The sequence below is a fragment of the Echinococcus granulosus genome (assembly GCF_000524195.1).
Source record: "Echinococcus granulosus chromosome Unknown EG_S00147, whole genome shotgun sequence".
In the NCBI taxonomy this organism is placed as follows: domain Eukaryota; kingdom Metazoa; phylum Platyhelminthes; class Cestoda; order Cyclophyllidea; family Taeniidae; genus Echinococcus; species Echinococcus granulosus.
The window spans coordinates 22,358-32,243 of NW_020170527.1; the positions used below are offsets into that span (position 1 = coordinate 22,358).

Below are 9,886 nucleotides of genomic sequence, written 5' to 3' on the forward strand. Positions count from 1 at the left end.
TGCTCCGAGGTCATCCAATTAAGATTATGCAGATATTTACTTCCTAGCTCTTTTAAATAAACGGGAATGCACTCAAAGTTCAGGATTCTATCCAAGTCGCTTAGACTACATGCGACTACTTCATCCTTTTCAGTGAGTCCGCATTTTCGACAGTATTTTTATTTGATTAGCAAAAGTAATTTATGGTCGCCTCAAGTCTTCAGGATCGAAAAATTTACTGCTTTTTAGGCTGAATTGCTGCTAGTCGCTTTCGCATGATTTCTTGAAAGACTGCTATAGGTTAAGAGCCTACTCAACCTTATTTCAACAATCGGGGGTGTTTTACAATCAGAAGGAAAAATCATCTGTGTTTCAAGTCCATGAATATTTTGTCACTTAGAGAATTCTGCAGTTTATGCAGTCAGCCATCGTTGAAGCCACTAATTTAGCATAACACACACACTGAAGTAGACCCCAGAACCGTTCCTCCAGTGCTTTCAAAATTAAACCATATCAGCACAGAGCCGGCAGTTCCTTTGGTAAAAGCGGCTGCCTCATTTCCGTAAATGCGGGATATAAGAAAAGAGGTAAGAGATGGAAGGTCAATTCAATTAAAGATTGGCGACTGATGACTATAAATTATGAAATGAAGCGATTTTTGCACCATTAGGTAACTAAATATTTTTAAGAAGAAGTAAACACATTGACGCGTGGCTGTTCAATCGAGGCGTATATGCAGCCACGAGGATTGCCAAAAATATACGGATATAAGCCGGTTCACTCCACTTCAGTATATCGTACTCAAACTCTGCAAAACCAGTTGGAATCCATTAGAGTAAGTGCTTGCAACAATTAATGGAGGGGAGGAACCGTCTCTGATTCGTGAGCACAGTATTTTTCACTTGCGAATTTCGCAGTAGACTAAATGTAAATATTTTGTTGCGCTCCTTCTAAAGGAATGTATCTAACAAATTTAAAAAGGATTAGGGTCTAAGAAATACCAATTTTGATCCTTTTGGTCAGACTTTAATCCACCTTTCCGACGCGCATGTTAGTTTCTATGGGATTGTGAAAACAGCACGTATTAATTACCACGAATTAGGTTAACACAGGTGACCATTGAGGTGCCTTAGTCTCCAATTTAACTAGGAGTTTGACGAACCTCTCCTCACCTTCATTGTACAATTTTAACACCGCTTCATTGCAGTTGTTTGAAATTCAGTGGGCTTCAATATAGCCATCTGTATTATCGGGTATTCAATATAAAGTCACCTTGATCACTTATAAATTTATTCAATTTCATGGATTTATAATTTGATAAAAAAACACCAAAGTGGTATCCAGATTGCGTAAGTGCGGTCAGCTGGCATCAGATTAACCGAATTGATCAGCAATAAGGAGAGAGGTATTTTAGTTTTCTCTAGTATCGACCAAGTGTTTCCATCCATTTATGCGCACGAATGAAGAACACTTGATTGACTCATGCTACACTGCATGCAATGGATACTCAATTATCTCGAGATCAAAAACCGTCAGAATTTGTGGCCACTTGGTCCTTTTTTATCAACCAGATGAAGGTCTCCGAGAAATATAATGTATTCCTTCTTTACTTTCTTATTAACACGGCCATGGTAAACCAGACGCTATTTTTCTCTATGCCTTCAACAGTCCATTGTGAACAGGATGGGGGAGAACATAGTTCTCCTCGGTGCAGGGCACTAACGATTTCCAATCACCTATATGTTAGTTGCAAGGTGTCATTCAATTTAAACCTTTCGACCCGACACCAACTTTTCTGCCACGTTAAGACTGACCTCCTCAAAATGAAAAATAGCAATAAACGGCCAAGGTGTTTCGGACATCCAGAGGACCCGAGGGTCCTCCTATCGACTTTGGCACTTTTTTCAATGGCCTGAGGAAGGCAAATCTTTACCGACTTTGAATCTGTCCAGACCTCAGCCGCATGCCTAGCATTTTTTTCGTGATGTCCCTACAAACATCTGTAAACCATAACCCATTACAAAGTTAATCAGAATGAAAAACACAGCATTTAATTTCTGCTTTTGGAGAGCAACAATTTAATGGTACGTAGGGTTCCTATATTCAACTGAGGCAATTGTAGCGTTGTAGATTCTGAGCATATTGTAAGTACATGAGATTAAGACAAAAAACTAAGCTCTATATGCCACCAGTAGTTATTATGCAGCTGACTAATTAGCATTGAATCAAATTTGCAATATAAGTCTACCTAAAACGATAACGACTGCGGACTGTGTGCTATAGTATACCATGACCCGAGCCACATCCCTCAACGAACCAGCTGTCGTGGCGAACCCATAAGACGGCTCAGTATAAGGTTCTCAGTGAGCTATGCTATCAACTCCTAACATCTTTGCCTTCTGGCAGCACATAGACTTTTGACTGTAAGGAATGAAGGGCGCAGGTGGGAAGACAAAGATTATTCAACTTAAGAGTACTCACTTCATGTTTCACCGTTGCTGCAAATAGTGAGCTAGATACAGAGAAGGCTTTTACATACTAGTCTAGTGAAGTAAAATTCTTCTTACTTTCTGCCCAAATGGAGACCAGCTTAGGCACTTTCGTTATTTTCAAAAAAGCTATGCTTTTATCTGCTTTTAAAGTTGGCTAGATTTTTAGCATCATCTATCTCAAACTAGGAAAGATCCTTTTTAGCATTTGCTTCATCATACACTTTTAGAATAGTTATTTTTAGGTCTATGCTAGAATGGCTAACTTAACTTTAAAAAAGAATTTTTTGAGACGTGAAGCCAGATTTTTATTAATGTGAATTAGTTCAGCACCTGAAAAGCAAGAGAATTTGGTCGATTTGCGCGAATAGGTTTGTGGCTGACCTACTCATCGGTGGACTTCATAGAGGTGGCGGAACATCAAAGCTTCGGACACCCATGCACAATTTCCAACTCTTATAAAGTGCATAAATATCTCAGTCCAATATACCTGTCTAAATTTTGCCGCAGTGCAGCACATTGGCCGAAATCTGTTCCAACCTAATGCACACCAGAAAATGAATAAAAGATTGCGAGAGAACTGAGCGAAAACCTACATTCTCCATCACGCATAAGAAGTTAGTTTAAAGCCATTAAGCTTGGAGATTAAAGAAGAGGAGGTAAACAATGCTTCTCCTTAAGGTTCGTTTCTTAGAAAGATGGATTTCCAATGAACGTTCACACAGAGTTGAGTCGTGATAACTATGTAGAGAAGACTACGAAATTCGTGTTTCAACCCATATTCTTTTTAGGATGCCTTAGTTAAATGGCTGAAATTTGTAGGAAATGCGTTGTAAGGGTAAGCCTGTTTCTTGAACCACTTAGACTTGAAATTGGTACCTTTAAGTTCACACCCGCGGAATCGACGCTACCGTAACGGTACTATCTCCCCCATCGCAAGCACTGATGTTCGACGCTAATGCGTCATAAGGTAGTTTGGTCCAGCCCGGCCTAGTCCATTAATCAAGCTGATATAATGACCAACAATGGCGGTGACTGTGTGAATGTATGCAGCTGTGTGCACCAATGAACAAAGGGAGCTTCCAACAAGAAGGAGGGGTGAAGTCCAAGCCCACGAATATTGACATGTATCTACGGAGGACCACAAGCGCAATTTGTGTGGTAGTGGTGGTGACGCATCCACCAAGCTGGTCCGCAGTATGACTTGTGGAATGCTTGCAAATGAGCATTTGAGAAACACTTGCACCTTTCTCGGTCCGTCAAGAATTAAAAAGGCAAATGACAGATTAATTGGGAAGAGTTCTACAGTTTATGTGATGTATTACGTTAGAAGTTGCTATAGCATGGAGTTAGCAAGGGGATCGGTGGATATGTACTTTGCTGATGTTGAAGTCTTACCTTTAACGGCTCTATAAACACACGTATACACTTGAGCATTCAATCACTCATAGATGTCTTTCCCCACCACTTAAACGCACATCGGTGCCAATCCATTAAAATAGTACTTTGTAACTCAAAGGGGGCATATTCCTCGTTATTAAACATGGAGTGATATGTAGCCAAAATAAATGGACATGATAGTGCCTCCAAACCTTGCAATACACATACTAGTTCCCATTGTCGATGTGAAGGGTTTGGAAGGCCAATGAAATTCAACTTATGCATTGCACTCAAAGCTTAAATCAGTATTATTGAATATGCGATGTCGTGAATGCATCTAATTAAGTAACCTTGGAGGGACTTGGCAATGTCTTCCTGACTCCTTTAATATATCTGGGAGTTTTGTAGATATGTTTGAAAAAAGAAAGTTATTGCACTTCTGGAGACATTGGGAACACCGACTGAAAAGTGACTCTACAAACGGAGTAAGGGAATATTGCAGGAATTGCTTGTGTCTCATGTATGAAAGGAGTTAATGGACTTGTTTATAGTTCAGATGCTAAATTAAAACTGAATGAATATTGAATGGCCCTTAGGAGAAGGTGAGAGAAGTGGTTGACGTATAGAAGGGTGGCGGGTCAAAACCTGTGCAGAGTGGCAATTACTGTCACAGACATGGTGCAAGTGTTTGATGCCGGAAAAGAGCATTATCATTACGCGTAGACTTCGCAAATCAAAAGCCTCATCTGGCACTCCCGCAGCATTCTGCCAATCTACTGTTCAAGGCCAAGGTCTCATAGATGTGCGCAATAAAAAGGGTGCTATCCTAATAAAACAGTAAAATCCCAGTTCTTGCAGACAAATTTGTTAGAAAAAATTCTGAACTGCAAAATATATAGTCTGTTACACCACAAACGCAGTTTGTTAGGTGTCCCTTTTACTTCCTTTTAAGTGTTAGAAGTAATACTACGCGTTCTTTGACAAGTATCTCCAAAATAAAGTGTGTTGTCCTAATATTGCAAATCACCCTCTGACACCAACCACAACGCAAGCTTTTATTACCAAGTGGCACAATTGAGTGAAGGCTTGGCCGAAAAACTAGGAAGTACTATGGTAAGCGTACAGTGCGTCACGACTAGCCTGTGGACATAAGATGACACTAGAGTATTATCTGCGTACAGATAAGCTGAGAGGCTACCGGCAGTACTACAAGTTAATGCTGCTGAGCAAAATTTCAATGACCGGGGATTTTGGTGCCCTTCAAATTATCACGTAGCCCCTATCCACTTTGAGCAACGTCTTCAACATTTTCCAATATCAAACTCACCTGTCGGCCACTAGAACGTAGCCTAGACTACTGCCAACTTAGAGCAAACTTTCCCATTATATGCGCTGCGGTTGAAGCACTTTCCTGTCATCTTCACAAATTCTTGATTGCGTAACTCATCACCAGAAAAACACTACTATTAATGCCCCCCAAAATTCCGTATATTCCAGCTATAAAATGCGATATAAAGAAAAAAGAAGTCTGAATGTCCGACCTTGTCAGTGTTGTGAGAGTTCGTGAAATCAAGTCTTCTGGACACACATCTACTTTAGTGATAGGTTTCAAATAATGATGTGGTATCTGAGGAATTTCAAGGAGATGAGCGGCCTCGGTTAATTGTACAGATTGATAAAATTCATCAAAAAGTCTGCACTAATTATTAGAAAGGTGTAACTATTCTCATTTTTGGCTGTTCACTAGCTTTGCTAAAGACCTGTTTTAATCTTGCAAAGTCTAGCTTAAATAGCCCGTTTCTGAAGACTTGAAAACCTCTGTTTCTCTCACCAAATTTAGTAAGCTGCGTTGGCTTTACCCCCTTCGCCATAGCTCCATATAGGATGCAATATTGAGAAAACTAACGTTTTCTCCCACTGTTGCAAGCCATGTAATTTAAAAACCTTAAGATTTTCAAAATTTGTTGACTAGCGCCTAAACAAATGTCACCGGTGTCATTGTACCTGCAGTGGCAGTACTCTTACTGTAAACGTAGGCAGACAAGTACTGAATAATACCATTCCTCCTCAGCCATGCTAATGCCTTCATCAGAAAAGCCACAATCGTGTAAATTTTTGATATTATGAAGCACGTTCAGCAGCGACGATGACAGTATGTTTTGATAACCACCAAAATGCATAGTTTTTTAAGTTAAAGCGGGTAAAGCATCTCAAAAAGATCCTTAAAGACGAGATATTGTCAAACGAGTGGCTCTAGAAATTCCATAACTCCAAACATTGAGAGTTAAATCTCCCTATATCATGCTAAGCTGAAGGTTGTGCAGACAGAACAAGCAGTCCATGACGCAAGCTGCAACTGTTGTGCACAGTACTCATCTCACGTTATGGCAGATGCAGCAAAAATTCTAGTCGGATGAGACAACACGTGAGTTGAGATTTGCAAGTGAGACTCAAGACTACAGAACTCGTATAATTTGATGCATGTGAAGAATGGCCGCTAAAAATTTGTGGAACTCATTAGAGGCCTCTCATTTCACTGATAATCAAGCACCCAGGTTTCCAAGCACAACTTGAAAGGAATTTTAAACTTTTTTAGAATAAATATTTACACCAAAGCATGTTTGACTGAATTTTATTGTGGTGTATTTTATACATAATTACGAAGTGCCTAACCTTGTAACCCTGCTACAGGTGCTCCGTGACGGCCTAATATTTTTGAAAGACAAATAATAGTAAACCTACGATTTAATAAATTTAACTCGGGGCTTACATTAAGGGCTCAGGAAAATGACCGTAAATGAATTTGTACAACCTGTGGCTTTATGTGTCATATTGATTAAAATCTGCCTGTAGAATTGCAAGGGAGAGTGTGTGAAAACAACCATTTTGTGTTTCCAGATAAAAAGCTGGATTAAAGCATTTACCATGGCGATTTAGACTAAAATCGAATATAAAAAACGGGCAGGTACTTTTGTATTTTTACTATCGCGTTGTTGTGGCGAGTGAATGAAGTGCGTTAAAGAGTGATTCCTCAGCCATCCGCAACAAGTAGATGGGTGTGGATACAAAGGCAATTCGGTCGAAGATCATCGTTTGAATAGTCTCACATATGAATAACAGCACCACGGATTGCGTCTTCCGATGAGGCAATTGGTGTCTGACACCACAGAACATACAGTCATTCGATGATTTGTATGCATCTGTCACGCACGTGGATGTGATGCCCCATCTCAGAAAAGAAGTTGACGAACCGGTCCAATTTTGCACGTAGCCATATACTCCCAAATATGGTTATCCGAGGGGTGATGCTCGCATCTGCCCCGGTGTTTGCGTCCCTCATTCTAGCAGAGGCGAAACAACTGGTCACTTGTAAGGGAGGAAATTGCGCATCGAAGGGCACTCAAAAGAAGCCGTGATACTTACTCGTCAGATATATGGAGTCAGATAGGAGAGACTCTTCATTCCTCACGTCAGTAGGCGGGCATTAACATCAAGTTGGTTGAAGAAAGTGGTGCAGCTTCCACCATTAGGAGTCCACTCAATTGAAGATGTGAAAATTTGCTTCTCCCAATGACGGCTCAATGAGTTTCAAAGTGCCAACTGGAGCTACTACCACCATTTTGCCGATCGTTCGACCCACCTAGTTTGCTAAATTGCAGTTTATGTCGAATCAGGCATTCAGAGAGTAATAACCGCCGCTCAAATAGACCGGTGACAACTTTTTCTTCCTGCACATTATTTTACCAGTGCCTAGTAAGTCACTCGCCAATTATTTTCCAATCCTGCGATTTAATCAGCCACCTGACACATGTAAGCCATGGGAGACATACATATGCGCGTGTATTCCAACTCATAATGGTATATTTGGGTAAGAATACCCTGCACTGTCAAGAAGGAGAAATGTTAGGATAGCACATATCACTGCTAAATTACGGGTGGAATGATTAGGTATTGAGTTTGAGAGAGTAAGAGAGAGGGAGGGAGGATGAAAGACAGTTATCTATCATTGGCCCTGCCTTCAAGTACTTCACAGTCCGGATGGGATGCTCTCCTTAAGGTTCAAAAGCTGAAAGAACAGAAGCATAACAGACCATCTGTCGAGTCGTCCTGGCAAAGAAGGTACACCAAGATTTGATAACCTAGTATATTCAAATAGCGTGCATTCAGAGAATACGCGGTCTCAACAAAGGGAGGCATTGTAGGCAGAAGGGAGACGGTGGGTCCCACGAACAGAGATCGATCATCAATGAGGGCAAGGGGATCCAAACGATAGAAAAATTTGGCCATCGCCACACCATGCATAACTGCACGTGTTGTAGTCAGCGCCATCGTACTTATATCCGCGACGAGAAATGGAAACTTGTCAACACAATATCCTATTGGACGTGGTAACTAGGCCAGAAATGAGAGGAGACGCCATATGCAGGGTCGTTAGCGGAGAAAGAAGGGAAACCATATATATATATATAAATCATATCATATAACAAAAATGCTTCCAAATATAGCATCATAGGGATATATTTCATTTCTCAAATAAAAGAAACATCCACACACAAAAGCAGAGGTCGATGCTCTACTTCGATAATACGAAATGTCATTACATACATGCCAATATAGGTGTGAAATTTATTTTGCTGACACAAAAAATAAGTCTGCACATAACAAAAGTGGTGCAGACGCTAACTTACGAGTGCAAAATAAGTTTATATACAAAGATATAAGCATACATTCCATTTAACCAACAAAAAATACCAGTCGCGCACATAACAATATAGGTATGCATTGCATTTTTCTTATACAAAATACCTCCGCATCAATCAACATAAGCACAAACTCCAGTGCACTTATAAAATTGGACCCACACATAAGAACGCCGGTAAATATACACTCCAATGCAAAAAAATGCACCAACATATTCCAACACAGGTCTACACAATATTTATATATTGCAAAAATACGTCCACACACGTAAAATAAGGGTTTATATTCCACTTCACTAGCGCAAAAGTATGCCCACACATTCCGAAAAAAGTATATACTCCATTCCAATTACACAAAAGCAGGTTCACAAATGTTGTTTCAATTTGCATCTCACATCACTGGTGAAAAATGCATTTACATTTACTAACATGGACATATACCCCATTTAAATCGTGCAAAAATAGGTCTACAAAATCCATAATGGGTATATACCACATCTCACTGGAACAAAAATACAGCTCTGCAAAACAATATGAGCACATGCTTTACTTCTCAAGCATAAATATATGTATTCGCACATACATAATTGAGTATGCACCGTATTCCACTGATATAAACATGCATGCACATAAGCAAACAGAAGAGCATTATTGCAATAATAGCTACCTTATGTGATTCTGTCCAATACCAGTACCATTCAACCCACGCAATTTTCTAATCTTTGTTTTGTTTCTGTCATATTTGCAGTCGGATTTTTACCTAAAACTCCTAAACGATTAGCAAAAATCACGATGAAACTCAGAAAGCGAATGATTGACATGCACTTGGGTGATATATAAGCACAAACCTACCCACTTAAACAAACCGGGAATATAACTTTGGCACGTCGTCTAAAAGATGCACATCTGGCAGTAATATGCCTTGGTCTAAGGCGACTTACACCCAAAATACTTGCATCAGCATCTGTTATTGCCATTCTCAAAATAATCGCCAGCATCCTGCCGAATATTCCAAATATGTCTACCATTCCAAATTCACAAAGATTTTTGCTCATGTTATTAAATAGGTTTGAGAAATTTAGTCGTCGAATAGGCAGACATCATTAACAGAAACTTTAGAAGATGTTGCCGATAGTATGCAACATTCTTTCAGTCCTTGTCCGTGCCTCCCAATGTTTTGTGCGTTTACATCTGAGGTCGAGCTTTACTGAGCTTCGGCCGTGCTGTCCTTTTGCAGACATGTTGCACCGAGCAACCGGACAAGTGTATACACCAGGGGAAATTTAGCAACTTTACAGCTTTTTGCTTTTTGCTTTCAGTGCAAAGGTATTGATTGAC

The 9,886-nt window shown here is 40.0% G+C and overlaps 1 protein-coding gene across 1 annotated transcript in view; it reads right to left on the reverse strand. All coding sequences in view use genetic code 11, as the record gives it.

Annotated features, from left to right (window-relative positions):
• Positions 1 to 7,637: 7,637 nt before the first annotated feature.
• The window catches only part of EGR_09420 (hypothetical protein), a gene marked incomplete at both ends in the record, with an annotated part of 4,193 nt that continues 1,944 nt past the window's right edge, over positions 7,638 to 9,886 (reverse strand). Inside the window, 2 exons of the mRNA XM_024498669.1 lie at positions 7,638 to 7,732; positions 7,940 to 8,240. Of these exons, the coding sequence (XP_024346903.1) occupies positions 7,638 to 7,732; positions 7,940 to 8,240 (396 nt within the window). The remainder of the gene's footprint in view (positions 7,733 to 7,939; positions 8,241 to 9,886) is intronic.